The sequence below is a fragment of the Chrysemys picta genome, chromosome 2 (assembly GCF_011386835.1).
Source record: "Chrysemys picta bellii isolate R12L10 chromosome 2, ASM1138683v2, whole genome shotgun sequence".
In the NCBI taxonomy this organism is placed as follows: domain Eukaryota; kingdom Metazoa; phylum Chordata; order Testudines; family Emydidae; genus Chrysemys; species Chrysemys picta.
Window position 1 is genome coordinate 224,385,284 of NC_088792.1, and position 20,041 is coordinate 224,405,324.

The 20,041-nt window shown below is 37.0% G+C and overlaps 1 protein-coding gene across 12 annotated transcripts in view; it reads right to left on the bottom strand.

Annotated features, from left to right (window-relative positions):
* Positions 1 to 5,953: 5,953 nt before the first annotated feature.
* The window catches only part of PLAG1 (PLAG1 zinc finger), a 51,424-nt gene continuing 37,336 nt past the window's right edge, over positions 5,954 to 20,041 (bottom strand). For 7 of the 12 annotated variants that reach the window (XM_008170784.4, XM_065585571.1, XM_042857005.2 and 4 more), the window contains 3 exons: positions 15,444 to 15,543; positions 12,170 to 12,528; positions 5,954 to 11,627 (listed from right to left, as the gene is read on the bottom strand). In XM_008170784.4, coding sequence (XP_008169006.2) covers positions 10,364 to 11,627; positions 12,170 to 12,411 — 1,506 coding nt within the window. In that variant the 5' untranslated portion in view covers positions 12,412 to 12,528; positions 15,444 to 15,543 and the 3' untranslated portion in view covers positions 5,954 to 10,363. The remainder of the gene's footprint in view (positions 11,628 to 12,169; positions 12,529 to 15,443; positions 15,544 to 20,041) is intronic. The other 5 variants (XM_042857008.2, XM_008170786.4, XM_042857010.2 and 2 more) reach the window with 1 other exon arrangement.

Below are 20,041 nucleotides of genomic sequence, written 5' to 3' on the forward strand. Positions count from 1 at the left end.
GCAAAGAGATGGAGAGGTAGGAACACTGGCTAATCCCATAATACATTACTGGCATGACAAGCATTCCACTGAAATGTAAAAAAGGAGAGAGCTTTCAGCCATCTATCAGAGGTAGATAAACCTGCCCAGCACAGGATTTCAGTGAGTTTGGGGTTTTATTCCATGGCTACTTGTCTTTAGTGTCCACTACATTAGTGTTCAATTGAGGTACAGTCCTCTGCCCTGGCATATTTTGCTGGTCTGTTCCCACTTTAAAATTGAACACCAATTCTGTGAGAACAGGGACAGAGATGAACTTACCTATAACAATATCATGTAATGTCCCTTATATTTAATTTAGTTATAAAAGCAGTAAGCCAGAAGGTGGGCTTATGTTCAAAGTCACTGCCTGAAGAACTTTCATGCTGAAATTGTATCCGTCAAAACGTGTAAGGGTCTGACAGGTGCCTTCCTGGCAGCACTCAGTATGCTCTACAAGTAGTTACCATCTCTCTTTGACAAATCAAATATTTGTGAGAAACTCTTCAGCCTGCTTGGAAATCAGATGTAGAGGCTTAACCCGTATGAACCTTTAGCTGTCTCACCCAGCTTGGGCTTGTAAGAAACAAAACAAAAAACCAACCATCATTAATTTTTTTAATTAAAAAAAAAAAAAAAAAGCCCCAACAACATAGCTGGTGATAAATTACTTTTCCAGGGTTGGTCTGTCCGCATGGTAATTTTTTTTGTTTTAAGTTTGAGCAAACAGTTCTAAATTTATATATATTCTATGACATCAGTGTGTATAACATCTTCTAGTACCCTGTACTACTCTGTGTATATCAGAGTCCACAGAAGTGAATTATATGAAAAGGACACACTACCACCATTTTTATACAACATATTATAGATTAAGTATAACAGTTTAGAGCAGTGACACTCTGCCTGAAGCTCGTGAGCCGCAACTGGCTCTTTAATGGGTCTCCTGTGACTCTTTGCAACACAATATTAAAACACTGTGTGATTTCATTACTAACCACTCAGGATGCTTTTACTATGTTATTAACCAATTGTAGCTGATAAAATATTTGGTCAGTCATTTTGCTTGAGAATTTATCTCTCTCTCACACACACACTCTCTCTCTCTCTCTCAGGTAATATTAATCCCTAATTTGGCTCCTGAACCACTAAGGTCTGAGTATCACTTGTTTAAAGTAATAGTGAAAGTTATTGGCATATATAGCCCACCCAGGGGTAATGCAACAATGTGGTGTGGTCTTCCCAACATGTTTAAATCTATTTTAACCATCAGAAGCCACTTACATTTTTAGCTAAGTGCTTTCACAATTAACTGTCTTATAACATGAGCTGCATAAAAAGAAGGCTGGACTGCAGGTTGAAAAGAAATTGTACAGTGACTGGCTGTTGATTACATTTTAAAAATATGTATCACAGAATTCATCTTCCCAATTTAAGTCCTTGAAGACATAGTGAACCATTATGCCAATGAATTAATATAATTATGCACAAATGAAACATTTAGAAGATGCTATACATCTATCTAACGCAGTAGGGAACATCTGATACTGGATTACCTGATATAGGGTAAAGATCATGAAGAGACTGGATTGTAATGCACATGCACCAGGGGGCAACCTTGCCTTTGTTACTTCTTGACTTGAATATATAATTGTGCAGCCTGAATACTCTGTTTTATTACAGAACATGCACACTAGGCAGAACTATTTTATTTTGGAATCAAAATATTAAATGCTTTTATCATTCTTTCATTTTATCACCCTTCACCCTTTTCCTTTTCTTATTATATATCCTAGTGTCCTTCCCTCTGCTTCTCTACACTTTTCCATTCTCACCCTTCAAAGAATGTTTTTTCTTCCTTCATGTACTTACTTTCAATTTCTTTCCCATGGCTTCTCATCTCAATCTCTTCCCCATTTCTTTCCTTTCCCCTCATCTTCTCTAAACCCCCACATTCCAAAACCCACTTCCTCTCCACACTCCCAAACCACCCTTTCTATCTCTATGACACTCCACTGCCCCAGGTCCATTTCCATAGTACTAATCCTCCCACGGCATCCCGTCTTTTCAGCTCTCCACTGCTACTTGTCTCAATGTTCAGTGTGGTGCAGTGAGGGGAAGAGACATACACATGGAGTGAGTCCAATGACACCTCTCTATTCCTGGTGAGAGAGAAGAGAAGGCTTACTCCTCACAGCACATTCACTCCTAAGTAAAATGGGTTTTCTCTTGCTTTGTGTGCCTACAGGGGTTAGCTTGGGGCAGGTGGGTGGGGGAGAGGAGGAAGCCTGCGATCCTTGCTGTTCCTGGAGCACTCTGCCTCTCCAGGGCGTTCTTACTCCTATTGGTGTTCCATTTCCAGACAGAGTATCTGTGAGCCAAGGACACTGTCATGTAGAGATGCATCATGTGCCTTTTAAATGACCAGTTTTATTAGCACCTTATTAAAAAACAAACCCCTGTCTGTCTGAAATTTCAAGAAGGCAATGGGGGGAGAAGATACATGCAAGCAGCATCACTGTTGCCCACTAGAGGCCTATGAACTATAAAGACCACCACTGTGCTGTAGCATATGCTACTCCAAAGACATTAATTCTTCTGCCCCCTCTCCTCCCCCAAAATAAGGGTAAAATGTATCACAAGATAAATGCACAAAAAATGCATCTCTCACAGGAAGTCAAAAGCTAGGATGGAAGCTAACACCACACAAGCCTTACAAAGGACAAAATGCACCCAGGCCTTTCACAAGTCATGGCTTCAGTGAGGAATACATGAGAAATGAAGATAACACTGTTGCATCTACTTCGGATCTATGAAGAAAATTGCACTGCCTTCTCTGAGGAACCCGGGTACTTATGCTCTAGGACTTGGAGATGGTTGCCACGCTTGCGCTAACTTCTGAGTGACAATGATCAAAGTAGAAGTATGACGAGAGAATGTCAGAGAGGATTGGCTAGAACTTCTACCACTTTCTTGCATGCTTATAGCCTCAACATCTCCATCCCCAGTGCAGTTATAAATCTGGGGATGAGGCATCACTGGTTCTTTGCCTAAAGGCTCTGCTCAATCACTATAAGCAAGGGTTAAATCATTTAGCACGCCGTCTCAAACTTTTACATCGCATGGACTGTACTTTATTACCGAGTATCTTGTAGGCCTCCTGCCCATTTATGACAACATAACATTCCTCTGGCAATTGCAATTGGCAACATGGAAAATTAAAAGTACACTTACACCTGACAATAGACTATAGCAACTGAAAATGGAGAAGCCAACATCATGTGACCAGTCAGCTCGCTCTCAGACCATAGTTTTGGAAATGTGTTCTAAATCCTCCCCCCCAAGCAATTTTCTTCATATTAGGGAATCCACGGGAGGAAAAAAAAAAAAAAAAAAAAAAAAACACCAAGTGGGCTTTCCCCTCTAGTCACAAGGAAGATAAGGAAGTCACTAGATGTATTGCTAAGAAAGATAGTGAGCCCCCATCGCCTCTCCTCTCGTTTACCATAGATATTGCCTGCTAAAATAGTCGGGAGTTCCAAGCTACCTTTTAGTTTAATATAGCTGAAGTGATAACATCTCTGAGCTTTCCACAGTGGTCACTCAGTAATCCCTTCTCTGTATGTGGGGAAGAAAGAAGACAGAGCTGAGGGACTCAAAAAATAAAATACATCCCATAGCACCAAAGCTGGCAGTGCTAATACTTTGCAGGAACTGAGATGGTGGCTGAACATAGTGCCCATTTGGTACAACACTGCAAGTTAGTATTTACTCCCGCACTCCCCAAGCTAAAAATGAGGACATACTGAAAGGCAGGTGACAAAAAATACCCTCCCCAGCTGAGAGGTCTTTAGCAGTAGGGCCAGGCTCACAGGAGGCATAAAAGGGCTCCGGCATCTGGTTACTCTAAACAGTAGTCCCATGAGGAAGTAGAACCCTTGGTACCTATCCCCTACCCTTAGAGAAGGTAGCTGGAGCTGCCAACCAGGGAAGAAGTGATCATGCCATGGGGCCTTTAGAAAATATTATTCTATCATCCATTTTACAATACCAGTCAACCGTCTGGGCCCCACCTGTCCAACCATTTATACATCTTGCTTCTATTTCTCTGGCACTGTCAGGTTGGAAAGGAGGACATGTTAGGCCAGCAAGGGTGGAGAATACTAGGTGAGGCACGTGGACAAAGGTTTTTTTTTTTTTTTTTTTTTTAAATGGGGGAAAGGGTGGTTTAGGGGGAAAATGTGTAAAAAAAATGTAACTAATGTGACATTTTGTTTCTATGTTGCCTGTTTAGTTAATTCAGACTGTAAGCTTTTCAGGGAAGGGAACATATCTTTCCATGTATATAGAGCTGGGCCCAGATTCTCATGTGTCTCTTTTGGCACTACTTCACTATAAACAATTCTCCCAAGCAAATGAGGAACCCATGGTACAGAAGTGATTTTTTTTTTTAATTGGCACTAGCCAGTGCAGGGGAGAGAGATAAATGTGAGAATGAGGTTAAAAAAAAAAACTCTCTCAAAGTAGGTGAAACATCTACGTCCATAGTTCGCAGGAGCAGAATCTCTTTCCAATTCCTTTCTGCCTTTTCTTCTTTTTTCCCCTTAATAGGGGAAAAGAAAGCAAAAGCAGGAAATGTAGACAGTGGTGAGGGTTAAGCTATATATTCCCAGAGACATAAACCCAAATACACTGTTGAGAATGGATGGAATATGAATTTAACCCTACTGTCAGGCAGCTGTTAGTCGTTTAGCTTCCTAGTAGGTAGTCATAAGTTAGTGGAAGTATCTACTTGGAATGGGAGCAAGGGGAGACAAACGATACACAGCAAGGCAGGAATAGGATTTTGACTGGATTCATAGTACTACCCTCTGCATGCACTAGCAGCTGAGTCACTGACTGTTTTTAGTGAGACCTTAACTGTAGTGACTCATGCATATGTAGTGTTTTGGCCCCACAGAGCTTCCCAGGATGGTTTTTCAAGGAAATGAGCCAACAGTCTTGTTTAAAGCATAATTTCCAATAATTACAAATAGCAAGTGTAAAGTCAACATGAATTGCCCATATTTCTGTCTGATCACGCAACACATCACAATCTCCTGTGTGCTAAGTCGTCTCCAACTCATCTGCCAGTTTCTCACAGCAGGCTTCAACATGTAGTGTGGCAGCTTCCTCAATCCTTATTTTCAGTGTAGAGATGCCACTACACTGCAGTGAAAGTAGGATCTCCAAATTTGTCACGTGGCTAAATCATGTACTGCAGATGCCTATGTTTTGTTTTATGAGTCTCTGAATAACTGCCATCCTACCAGTTTTAAATCAGACAAGTTGTTAAATCCTTGCAGAATGAAAATAAATGTGTTTAATGTGACAGTTGTAATTTATGATCATTTTCTGAAACCCCACACATGCAACCATGTTTATCTATTAAAATGCCAGCCATACGTTATACATTAACTAAAACCATTCTGTAACTTTATTGATATATTTTGTGGAGTTCACATATTTTTGTACAGCAAACATAACACTGTAGCTGCAGCACTATTGTTTAATAGCAGCAAGGTATATTTTATAATCTGGGTATGTGGACAATAAATAGTCTGTTTCTTTGGATGTGAATGTTTAAAATGAAGTTCTGCTGCAGCTTCATAATGTGATTGCTATTTTACAGAGCTTATACACAAAAATATATATGCAATCTTTTTGTCTATATTTTATACAAATACAACAGTAGTTTGTGAATACATTTTAAAGTACATATACATGATAAGCAATTCAATTTCCCATATCACAGGATAGCAATTTTAAATGCAAGAAACATATACAAATTCAGTCTGGAATGCAGGGGTCTTTTTTTTTTTTTTTTTGCTTTCTATTTTTGACTCAATCTTTATCATTAAAACATTTTAGCATACAAGTCCAAACATTTTTTTCCCCAAAAATATAATTTCAGCAATCCAAGTCAGGTTCACGTGCGTCATCCATTCCCCAATATAGTATTCCCAGTTTTTGTCTAAATTCAAAAAGGGCTCTTAGCAACATACAGTATGTTCTTCACTCCACACCATAGAAAAAGCCCACATTTCATTTTAACTAACAGTCATCCTCTAGTTTTGTGAACAAAAATTGGGCTTGTCTGGGTATACATTTGCATGTCCAAGATTTTCCTTTTGCAAGTGCATATGAATACATTGTGGTGTTGTACAAAGTTCATTAATGACAAATTAAGTCACAGTATAAAAATATATCGTATACCTACAGGTCTAGTATAGTCCTTTTTCTAGGGGTAAAAATACATCTGAATGAGACAGAAAGGTTTGTAGCACCATGAGAGGAGTTGTATCCCAAGTTACATTAGCAGCATGATCCAATATAACAATATTGCAGGAGTGTTTCTGAGAAGATAAACATTCATTCTGGTTCAACTGTACCACTGAAGCTTATACTGAAAAGTGTTTACATATGATTAGCAATAGTTCTGTGTCACTTCCAGGGCTAGATAACTGCTATCAAAAAACACTGCCTTCCAACAAAATAAGACACCCTTACTGTATAAGGGCTTTGGGACTTTCCAGATACACTTTTGAACTAGAATGCATTTCTCTATTTTGACTTTCTGTGTAACGTTAAATAGGTGGGGGTTTTAATTGTACACTAGGAGGATTGCAGGATGGGTAGCTGAGTGTCTACACAGTTTATAGCAAAGTACATTTCATAGGCCTTCTATAGACTGAAAAAGTATGTAGAATGAGCTGCTAAACCAGTGTATGAGACAAACAGACATAACTAAGGGTGCAGTCCTGCTTCCCTTTAATTTAATGGTGTAAGATCAGGCCCTATGTTTACTTCAGACAGCAGCATAGCTAAGATAGGATATTTTAAAATTCTATGACAGTTTACCATCCAAAACTCCAGAGTGCACAGTTTATAATTGGTGAGGAACGCATGACTAATTTTTTTTATTGGTGTTAAAAATGGCAGTAGAAGACAGTGTAGTTTGAAACATGTAAACCTAGTAAAAAACCATTGTAAAAGCCTTAAGAAAGACACACTGGTTTTGTGCAATATAGCAAATTGATAAGAAAACACTGTAAAAATGTACCTGTTTAAAATTACGTCTACCATTTTGTACACAAAGCATTATACCAAAGTCCTACATATATGTAATCTAATGGCACTTGAAACAAGTTATAATAAAAGTTTTTATAATAAAAAGCATAACCTGTAAGAAATTTTCTTAAAAAGGTTTAGGGTTTCTTTTTGAAAGTGCTATATCTTGTAATATGTGTAACATAGAGGTTGAACAAGCTTTATTTTAAAAAATATTGGCCTATAATACATGTATAGCTCACTAGGCAAATGATCCTGAAAATATGTACTCTTAACATTCATTATTAGCTTAATAAGCAATCAGCTCTGGCTCATGTTTCAGTCAGTATATGGTTTTTAAAAACCGCTACTGTGAAATTAACAATAAATCACTCTATTCCACAATTTACTACTAAATAAAGCACAAGCAACAAGTACACAAAAATATATGTATTTAAAAAAGACATACTAGAAGTTTAAAAGTTGCACAAAGAGTGGTGCATGATCAGCCAGCCTCCCTCCCTCCCCTCCCCTGAAAAAATAAAATCAACTCGGTAACAAGAAAGTAGGGTTTAAAAACTGACATTTTAATAGTGGCCAATAATAATTCTGCCTAAAATATACTCTAAAGCACTAATGTGTTAATATTGCTTACAGTGTCAATCTGCTTCCACATATTCATACATCCTAGTTCAGTAGCAAACATACATCATGTAGCCACCAACTGAAGCCCTGACTGAATGAGGTTCAATATCTTGTCTGAGGTCCCTATTTCTGAAGTGAAATGTCAATCCCTTTTTACAAAGCTAAGGCACTACCATTAGTAGTAAAGATTCTGATTATATACTAAGAAAATGGATGCTGGCAAAAAAAATTTCAATCAAGTCTAATCAGAACTAAAACTGATAAACAAATGGCACTTTTTCTAAATGCTAGATACACACCACTTCCATCCCCTTAAGTAATGGGATAGGTCTGTCAGAATGTTCTGTGTTGGCAGTTAAGATTAAACTAATTTGCAACACTAACAAGTGGCCTTCCCTGCTGCCAGACTAACAATTCACTGTAGTTCTGAAATTGGTGATATGCATATTCATTTTCCAACAGCTGCGTATATTGACAAACACAACCTAATGGAATTGTCGGTCTCCAATTGCCTTTTCTGGGTGATAAATGTGGCTTATGAAGGGTATGATTCTGTGAGATTCTGTGCACCCAAAACTTTTCAGAAGTTGAAGATGCTCAGGTCCACATACAATATGGCCCATTAAGGGAATGGAATCCATTTATCTTCAGCTCAAACTGGTTAAATAAGATCCAGAATAAAGTAACTTCTTTCCACTTGCTTTTTATCTTATGCTTGCTGGTTTAAACTAGTATTAAAGTGTTTCTGTTCTGTTTATTTTGTGCTCTTTTCACACAATGTTTTTCTTTCCTTAAAATGCTTGGGGTGGAGGGAGGAGGAAGCAATACTGAACACATCATTCAACTAAAGATGTAGGTAAGCAATCTGTTTCATAGAAACTAAAGGAAGCAGTCATGAAGCAGAGCTAAAGTCCACTTTGAGATAATATGCTCCTAAACCCAACATCTAGGAGTAGTTTGCAGAATTTGAAAAGGTATTATCCTTATTAATACATCCTTATTTTAATGCCTTTGGAACACAAACATTTATAAAAACATTATCTTTCAGTAATAAAATTTAAATACATATAAGTATAAAATAGTAAAACTACACCTGCATATTGCTCCTAGAGAAAAAAAGTAGGAGCTAATGATAAAATATTGGGAGCAAAAGCTCCTTCAATGGGAGCAACTTTTGTTTCTGTGAAGTATATTTATTTTAACCACTCAAAACCTTTTATGCATCCTCACTACTGACTGAGTGATACTAATGTATTTCATTTTTATTTTTTAATTCCTTATCCAAAAATGACAAGGAAAATGAATATTAGTATTGAGTTAAAGCAAATCTAGCTTGCTTTTACACATCACAGTTATTTCTCTTTTGGTTATTAGGGGTAGGAGACGTGAGTATATCAGATTAGGTAAAAGTGGTGTAAGCAATATGCTTTTACTTCACTCCTAAGAGTCCTGTCTTTAAACCTTGGCAATGGGCAAAAAGTCCCTAGCCAAGTACCCAGGTGTAGTAAGTGTGATTAACATTTAACTTGTCGCTTAGGAGGACATAACACACCACGTCACACAACTGAAAAGATCCACTCCACTTTAAAAAATGAAAATTGATATCTGCAAATTTACATTCACTCTCTGACTGCAGACTCACATTGAACTGACACTAGGTATAAAACTTCTGGCTGGACTTGACCCACACTTTGGCTGTGGCAGCTGGGAAAGACTGATGCCTACAGATGTGAATATAAAATCTGAAGACTCCTATGCAGTACTCTTTCTATACTACTAAAAAGAAAAACAGCAAGTTAAGAATTAAATCAAAAATTGTGACAAAATATTCCGCACTACTAAATTACAACACTCCTATATTTCAGGGTCAGCCATTAATTTTGCCTCTTTTCCCTTCACCAGAGTCACAAAAGCACAAAACAGTTCCAATTTCAACTTGACACATTGGCCAATTAAGCAAGAATAATTTCGTCGATGAGTAATTAAGTTAAATTGCTTCTTATCCAATCTTGATACAGGCGGCAACAATTTAAGCCAGAAAATAGTAAGTTCTTAATACCTTTCATAATGACTAAGTCAAAATGAAAAGTATGTATACATTTCAACAAGGAAGTTTGAATTCTATACTAATTAAAAAAAAAATTGTCAGATTATGGACCAGATAAGATACCACCATTTAGTTCATTTGAAGATCTTCAGGAAGCTGTGTGTAAAATTAAAAACTAGGATTCTATTACAAAATGTAAAACGGTCGAGCTACCATTTACTTGACAAAACAGAACAACTGATACATTTGAAAAAAGTTTTAAACAAGGGGTGTGTGTGTCAAAGTTTAGTAGGAATTGCTTTCTATTATTTTTTATCAGTGTGTCAATTGGCAGTGAAAATTTAAACAATACATTGAGACTTTTTTTAAAAACCAAAGTAAACACAGTTGAGAATAAAACACTTTCAAAACATGTAAAAGTTAATTTAAATTTCTTACTGGCTTCATGAGATTGGTACTGTACAAAAGCAGAGGATTTGTAATGTCTTATAGTAGGCACTAAGTTAAAAATGATTACCTAAGGCATTTCTACAAATAGACAGTAATAAGCCAGTTTTGTACATCCTATTGGAAAGCTTGATGAAAACGTGGTAGGGTGGTGGTTGTGCTTAGACTACTTGCGAAAGCTGCTGACAATGAGTGCAGGGACCCAAGACCTATACTATTGCTAGGATCGTGAGGATCCTGTGTTTGTGGTGGAAGTTGAGCCATTGAAGAATGTGCCTCCTCCTGTGTATAACTCATTCCAAGATTTCCCACTGAAACAGAAGGGTTATAGGGAGGGCCATTTACTGGTATGAAGTTGAACAACTGAGAAAAGTCCAACGGTTGGGTATTTAGAGGTTCACTAATGGAAACAGAGCTTTTAGAAAGGGAAACCTCCCCAGATCCATCATCTAGTGGCCCTACTTGAGGATCCAACCTTAATTTAGATGAAGATGCTTGAGAATCCTGGGATGAAGACGGTATACCACTTTGCAACTCCATTAAGTAACTTTCAATTTCCCCTTTCAATGGCTGTTCTTTTTCAGGCATAGAAATTGCATATGAGGTAGAACTGAGTGGATATTTCAAAGATAGCTGGTGAGACGGGTGGACAGACTCCATATCTATTGGACAAGGCATTCCCAAGGGTAATGATGTGGTGACCATTTGGTGTGCAGATGCAGAACTCTGCATGGACTGAATTTGAGTGTTGTAGAGATTCAATTGCAAAGTGTTTGTAAATGGCTTTGATGTCAGCTCACTGGAAGGTAAAGACATCACTGGAAGCAGCTCATCCTTTATAGGCACAGAAACATTGCAGGTAAAGGGATCTAGAAGGTCCATTGGCTCTGTTTTGACCTTCAAAAGTTCTTGGTTGTGACTTTTCTTCATATGGCGTGTTAGGTGATCTTTCCGCCCGAATCTCTGTGCACAATACTGACAGAGGAAGTCCTTTCTTCCAGTGTGCACTACCATGTGTCTACGGACATCCTTTCGGGTGTAGAACCGACGATCACAGTGTTCACACTGGTGCTTTTTCTCCTTTACTCCACCCGATGACTTGCCTGCATGAGTTTTTAGATGCTCCAGCAGCACTCCCGTGCTTTCAAATGTCTGCAAACATACCTTACAGGTGAGATCACCACTTGTTGCAGCATGCAAAGCCAGGTGACGCTTAAACCCAAGCTTGGTATTGTAGTTCTTTCCACATTCTTCACACTTAAAGGCCTCTTTGTTGGGATTGTGTGTATGTAGGTGATTCTTTAGGTGATCTTTTCGGTGAAACATTTTCTCACAATAATTACACTTGTGGGTTTTCTCAGGAGAATGAGTAGCCATATGCCTTTAAACACAGATATATTCTGTAAGTAATTATTTTGATCAAAAAGTACAAGTGTTCATTTTTTTAATGGCAGCTAAATACTACACTAACGTTTCTTCACAACAGAATCTTTTTTAGCTGACAGCAGGACACTACAAAGACAGTTTGACAAATTTAAATATAGCAAAACATGAACATTACATTTAAATTGACACTTTAGATTTTGGTGGTTTTAGCTACTGAAACAGGGATATGGGCAAGTATGAAAGTACTTGTGTAAATGTCCATAGCCAAAATTCTCAGTCCATACACTTTTCTTGTGGCACCTCCTTATACAAATGAAAATTCTATTCTCATTTATAAAAACAAACCCAAAAACATTAGCTGGTAAACTTACATACTGTAATTTAGAATTCTAGAAACAAACCAATGTCTACTTTAATTAACATTTCCTCTCTGCAAATCAGCTGAAAAATGTGTACACAAATATATACTTTTACAAGGCTTAAAATGGCCAACATAAAATAGATAATATAATCTGAAAGATAAATAGAGTTTAATACCTTAGTAATTTGTACTTAGAAACAAAGGCCTTGGTGCAGTCTTGTTGTGTGCACTTGTAGGGCCTCTCTCCTGTGTGAGAGTATGAGTGAACCTTTAATTTCTCAACACTGTTAAAGGCCTTGTCACACAGTTGGCAAGGAAAGTTTTTTCTTGGTTTGGTTTCACCACGCTTACGTTTCCCTGAAGGGACTTTCTGGGTATCTCTTACTTCTGACAAATCACCAGGAATGACAGTGGCCATCGCAGCCTAAACCAGGCCTTCTTGTTGGACACTTGGGAATTGCCCAACTCCACTAAATGATTTAGCTTTAGATGGCTTCTCAAGTTTCATGTGGTCGTAAAAGAAAGCAAAAGGGGACTGGAAAAAAAAATAAGAAACAACTAGTTTGTAACTAAACTTAATTTTGAAGTTTACTTGCTATGTGATGCTTCTGAATAAAACTTAATAAAATTAGGTTCAGCTGGTCTAATGTAATACCTGTTGGCTTCTTTATGCTATTTGTCACAAATCTTAAAATGCATTGCTCAGGATGAATAGATCCACATGTGCCCTGATACTACACCTTGTAACTTTTCCTTAGGGCACTGATGGAGAATAGCAATGTTTCAGAAAGATTACAGAATGCATCAAAAATAACGTTACTCAAAACTATACAGATAAAGCTGACTTTTGGCAGCTGCAGATTTCGCAAGGGATTAAACTGTACTTGTGTATATATATAAATAAAGTATACACAATGTTCCAGTTAATGCCTAGTGAAATTTTCCTGCAACTGTATACTGTACTAAGTCAAAATTGATATGGATAAAGATATCTATAAATTAGGCTTTTTTCAGCTCGACAGTGGAAATATCCATCCTCCCCAAACAATTCCTACATCATAAAATAGAGAAAATGTTGAGAGTTAGATTAGATCAAGATGGAAACACTTATTCATTCATTCTAGAAGGATCACAATCTAGCTTGAGGTGTTAAGATCTGTGAAATACATGAGAAACCCACTCAGGAGGAGGTCTATCCCACTGAAATTGTCTGTTGGAAAGAGTAGCTCTCAATTCTTAATCTGGCAATACACGGTAGCAACTGATCTTTGGTGATCTCACAGTATTTTACAATCTTTTATTGCCAAAAGTACTACAGCACTATTTTAAACATCAAAACTCAACTGCAATTTGAAATACCAAAGGATCCAGTGTGACATAGATCAAAAGCTAGATCTACAACAGCATGGTAAAAGGCAGCATGAGAGAAACAGAATGAATGACAGAGTTCAATATAAAAGGTAGACAGGATTTGAAGGAGTTGAATTTGGCATTTCTATCGCAATGAGTAATTTCCAGTTTTTGAAAATCCAATGCACAAGTACCATCAGCTCAGGAATTCTGGCTGAGCAACTGTTCTAGATGCAGTTTTGCCACAGACACCAGAGGTCGATGTCAGTAGCCTGAGCTGATGGTTTTGAAGTGCAGCTCTCTGTTGGCATTGGAGGGCACTATTCCCAAGCTTGCTGCCTCCTTCAGTATCTCAGCTCCCTGCTGTGTGCTTCTGCATGCTTGTAGCTTAAAAGAAGCAGCTGTTGAGACAGGTGGGAAGAGCAGCCAGGAGTCAGGCAAAGAGCACCAGGCAACAGCTGCTCCAAGCTAATGCCACCTCCTCTAGTGAACAAAATGAACTGTCCCTAGCTGGCGGTGAAGGGAGGATAGCTAGCTTCCAAGGCAGCCTGTCCCCTGGATCAGCTGTCCTCTCCTCCCCAATGCCGCTGGGCTTCTGTTTAGGGGACAATAAGGTAGCAAACATTGCTTGGAAAAGGGACTTAAGAACAATCCCCAAGTGAAATGGGGTTTCAGCTTGAAGAGAAAAGCAGAAGCACCTTACAAGTGTCCAGGACATACCACTTCGGAGAGCTGGAGAGAGTCTGAAGGAAAGTCTCTCTTCGGTTGGCCAGGAGGAAAAGAGAGAAAGGGTCCTCCTTAAAATGTGTGTTCATTTTATGTACATTTCAGATTGAATTTTAAACCGAAAATGCATTGAGTGTGTCTGCATAAGCCTCCTCTCTTACAGGGTAAAACCATTAATTGACAGACCAAGGTATTATTCTATTTTTTAAATCTCATGATATTTTTGCTGCTATGCTTTTTTTAATTTGAAGGATTAGCAACACTGCAACCTTAAAGCATCAGACTGAAAGTTTATTATAAAGCTGTATCAGTGGTTAACAGCATTTTTTTAAGTTAACCAGTGACGGAAGAGCGGTGTCTTGAAGAACAGTGATTCTTCAAGAGTTGCCTCCATACGTTCACACTCATGAGATGGGAGCATGGGGAACCAATTCCTGAGTGGGAACGTACATAGGCATCAAAGAAGAAGCTTAGTTTCAGCCCTCCTCCCCTATCAAGTGATGAAATGAATCAGTCAATGGAAACTTGAGGCCAAATTCTTCTTCACTTACATAAGGGTAAAAGCCCAGACCAATTTTTCCATGACTTAACTGAGTTATTTCTGATTTATACTGATAGGAGAGGAGGATCTGGCCCAGCAACTTTAAAGTTAAGTTAAATTTGTGGACAAAAACATTTACCAAAGTCCCTTTTAATCAGAATTTGAGAAATAAAATTAAACTAACTTCACTGCAACTGAAGTCTCTGATCCTCTATATGTACTATATTTCTCCCCCCTTCAAAGCCTCCAGTTCTCTAACTTCTCTCTCAAAAATAAATCACAGAATGCTGAAAAGGATCAAGCAGAGTTAATAATGTTTAATTTCCCTATGATCCAAACGAATGAAGATGATTTTGAATTCATTGTGCTCAAAAATGTACCCAAATATGCATTGTTAAAACAAATTAAGAGTGGATTTGATCCTATGATTATGATAGTGATTCGTTTAAAAATGTTGTTCTGATTGCTATTCCTAGGGTATTTTCAATAGTTAATGAAGAACTTCAGAATTATCTTTCAATATAAAAAAAATTCCACTTTTCACCTGTGGATGTATAGACTGAACAATGAAGACAAAGCTTAAAAACACTGATGCTCAAATATTACATTTTCCGAAGACCAGCTGAACGAATTTTATATGAGTAAAAACGCCTGTTTGTGACTCAACATATCACTTAAAATTCTCACTCTCATTGGTGCTTTCACAACTGTAGGATGAATGATGATATACACTATAAAAATCTACAGCATTACATACATCATACATTTTATACCATTTTAAAAGAAGTGCATACTTAAAAATGAATTATGGTAGCCTTTGTTTTAATGCACACCTGATGGTAGCCCAGTAAACTCCTCAGATTTTGGTCTTAACCAGTTCCGCTGACTCTTCTTGGAGGAAACCAGAATCCAGTACTTCCCATTTTTGCTGGTCTGAAAAACAAGGAAGAAAGAACGAACTAGACTTTAGTGAAACCAATATATTCAGAAAGGCGGAGGGGCGGGAAGAGGGACGAAAGGGGAGCAGGTGGTATAGAAAGGGAAAATTAAAGCGGTAGAGAAATACCCCAAATATAGAATATGAGCTAATGCTGATTAAAATTGAATGGATTTACTGCATAAGAAGTATCAATTAATGACTAAAACTTACATAAGTTCACTTATAGAACTTCAGTTAGTTCTGCATTTGGTAGAAACAATAAAAAGAAAAGATTACGTATCAGCAAAGGATTTATCTAAAAAGTAAGAGACTACTATGTATGAATGATTTAGAAATTAAATAAATCCCTTAAATATTGGGCCCTGTCTTAAAATCCTCACACAGTACTAATCTTTTAAACAAACAAACAAACAAGCTATCTAAGAAAGGACTTCTGGATGGGCCCAACATTGCAAGAATGTAACCCTTTCATCCTGCTTAATTATACAGGAAATATCTGCTTAGAAGTTGATCTGCAAAGGGAGGAAAAAAATAACTCATTCTCTTTTTTGCTTCTTTATGGTGTATATAAATAAGCCATGACTTTTTCCTAGGGATGTCAAGCGATTAAAAAAATTAATCGCAATTAAATGCTCAATTAAATGCATTGTTAAACAATAATAGAATACCATTTTATTAAATATTTTTGGATGTTTTCTACATTTTCAAAGATATTTATTTCAATTACAACACAGAATGTAAAGTGTACAGCACTCCTTTTATATTTATTTTTTATTACAAATATTTGCACTCTAAAAAAATAGAGTTTTTTAATTCATCTAATACAAGTACTGTAGTGCAGTCTCTTTATCATGAAAGCTGAACTTACAAATGTAGAATTATGTACCAAAAAAACTGCATTCAAAAATAAAACAATGTAAAACTTTAGCGCCTACAAGTCCAATCAGTCCTACTTCTTGTTCAGCCAATCACTCAAACAAGTTTGTTTACATTTGCAGAAGATAATGCTGCCTGCTTCTTTTTACAATGTCACCTGAAAGTGAGAACAAGTGTTTGCAGGCACTGTTTGTAGCTGGCGACAAGATATTTACATGCCAGATGCGATTAAGAGTCATATCCCTTGATTTTTCAACCACCATTCCAGAGGACGTGTCCATGCTGATGATGGGTTCTGCTCAATAACGATCCAAAGCAGTGGGGTCCGACATATGTTTATTTTCTTCATCTGAGTCAGATGCCACCAGCAGAAGGTTGATTTTCTTTTTTGGTGGTTCGGGTTCTGTAGTTTCCGCATTGGGGTATTACTCTTTCAAGACTTCTGGAAGCATGCTCCACACCTCGTCCCTCTCAGATTTCAGAAGGCACTTCAGATTCTTAAATCTTGCGTTGAGTGCTGTAGCTATCTTTAGAAATTTCACATTGGAATCTTCTTTGCATTTTGTCAAATTTGCAGTGAAAGTGTTCTTAAAATGAACAACATGTGCTGGGTCATCATCCGAGACTGCTGTAACATGAAATATATGGCAGAATGTGGGTAAAACTGGGCAGGAGACATACAATTCTCACCCAAGGAGTTCAATCACAAATTTAATTAACATATTTTTTTAATGAGCGTCATCAGCATGGAAGCATGTCCTCTTGAATGATGGCGGAAGCATGAAGAGGCATATGAATCTTTAGCGCATCTGGCACAAATATCTTGTGATGCCAGCTACATCAGTGTCATGTGAACGTCTGTTCTCACTTTCAGGTGACATAATTAAGAAGTGGGCAGCATTATCTCCCATAAATGTAAACAAACTTGTTTCTCTTAGCGATTGGCTGAATAAGAAGTAGGAGTGAGTGGACTTGTAGGGTCTAAAGTTTTATATGGTTTTGTTTTTGAGAGCAGTTATGTAACAAAAAAAATCTAAATTCATAAGTTGCACTTTCATGATAGAGAGATTGCACTATGGTACTTGAATGAGGTGAATTGAAAAATACTATTTCTTTTGTTTATCATTTTTACAGTGCAAATATTTGTAATAAAAATAAATATAAACTGAGCACTGTACACTTAGTATTCTGTGTTGTAATTGAAATCAATATATTTGAAAATGTAGAAAAATATTCAAAAATATTTAATAAATTTCTATTGGTATTCTATTGTTTAACAGTGCGATTAATTTTTTTAATTGAGATTAATTTTTAATCGACTGAATTAACTGTGATTAAACGACAGCCTTAGTTTTTTCCTTACAAATATCAAATTTCTCTTCCTGTTTCTTACTGCAAGGCTTCCTGAATGATGATGTATTGCAAGCTTACTCAATCCCTAACTGTAAGGACGAGGTGTTGAATCTCTCCATCTGTTTTAGTTAAGTAGGTATAAAGCCCCATGTTTTCTGTGGCACACTGGCCCTGAAAATTCTGTGACAGGAACCCCAGGAATTATGTAGCACTGTCTCATACCAAACCTTCTCCCTCTTTACTACCTTGTCCACTCCAGTACAGCATTCTTTATTTGGGTATCCAATTCAACTTCACACAACCCCAACTTTCACTGTGCTGCAGATTTTTGTATGGAAAATGCATACCTGCATTAAAAAGTACTTGGGGGGGAGGAAAGGAGACTGAAGGTTGCTGACACCTGGAAAGGAGTATTTGGGGCTTTTCATATCCAGGAAGGCGGGAGAAACATTTTGGAACTGAAAAGGGCAGCTGAAACTTTTGGTACTAGGGAGGGAAAAGAGCTCTTCTTTCCCTCTCTTTCAAGCATAGGTAACTTTAAACGTGGGGAACAAGATTTACAACCAGCTACTCTTAACTTTACCCTGTATTAACATCTGACATTACCACGAACCAGAAAGAGAGTACATTAGATAGATATTTCTACTAAAACGATAAGCAGTGAAATAGTTAACATTTAAGATAGCTTCCTCACTGAAGTGAATGGGGCAACTTTCTGCTATCAGAGCTATTGTTTCAAGCTGTCTGCAGACAAAAGCAGATATAATTGCATAGATTTACAGAGAAAATAAAATGCACTTATGAAAGTTGTTGGTACACCCTCACCTTAAATATTGTGCTCAATTCTGGTTACTCATCTAAAAAAGTCCCAGTAGAAACAGATAGGGTTCAGAGATGGACAGGGATAGACAAAAATTAATTATCAGAGGCATTGGAAGGACTACCACATCAGGAGAGAGGGAGAAGACTGACTGATTAATAAGTGAGGACATGACAGATGTATTTAAAGTAGTGAATGGTATAGAGAAGGTAAGTCAGGTGCGCTTATTTACCCACTCTCTAAAGAACAAGGCAATGTTCCTCCAACAAAAGGAATATTTTTAAATTAGGGCTGTCAATTAATCGCAGTTAACTCATGCAATTTACTCAAAAAATGATCATGATTAATTGCAGTTTTAATCGCACTGTTAAACAATAGAATACCAATTGAAATTTATTAAATATTTGGGATTTTTTCTACGTTTTCAAATATATTGATTTCAATTACAACACAGAATACAAAGTGTAGAGTACTCACTTTATATTATTTTTATTACAAATATTTGCACTGTAAAAATGATAAACAAAAGAAATAGTATTATTCAATTTACCTCATTCAAGTACCATAGTGCAATCTCTTTATCATGAAAGCTTTGATTCTAGATCACAGTGACAAGGCAAATTCATGGAGAAGAACAATAATGTGTCTGTGCAGCTATGTTGCAGCATAAAAGTAAGGGCTTTGTCTGAGTGTTAAACAAAAACCCTGATAATAAATTAACTTCTCTCAAATTTACCAGATTTTACTTTCTTGGCACTGTGATGCTATAAGTCTACTAGTTCTCCAATGTTTGAGAATCTTCCCAGGCAAACAAGACTTGAATTTCTAATAAAATAAATAAATAAATTTAATTTAATTTATTTAAAATACAAAAGTACAAATCCCTGTTCGCCCTTTACAGGTAACTGTTAACAGTTTGAAAACTAATTGCATTTTAAGAACATTTTAAAATGACTTGAACTCCAAAAATCTAGCCTAAGACAATTGAATTATTTGGTTGAAGAAACAGTCAAGATTCTTCAATAGGGCTTGCAGCCTAAATTATTACTTCCATAGGAATTTCAATTATGTTACAACAAATAAATATTTTTAAAAGAAGTGGTGAAACTATTTATTTATTTTAATATAATTAGTGACAGTTAGGTCTCCTGAATTTATGAAGGGATCTAAAGGAGATGAAAGAAGCGACCAGTTTGTAAACTAGACTTCAGCAGGGGAAAGATCCAGGAAACATTAATGAGAGGTATAATAAGGATGTAATTAACTATACAAAAAATGGAATTATAGAGACATGCCATATTTGAAATATTTTTAATGGTTTGAGGAACAAAAGGAACCACTAGTTAAAGAGGTTGACATATTTTACTTGAACGTCGGGATTCCTAGATATGCTACAAACTACAATACAAAAGAATCCTGCTTTTGTGGATTAAATACTAGTT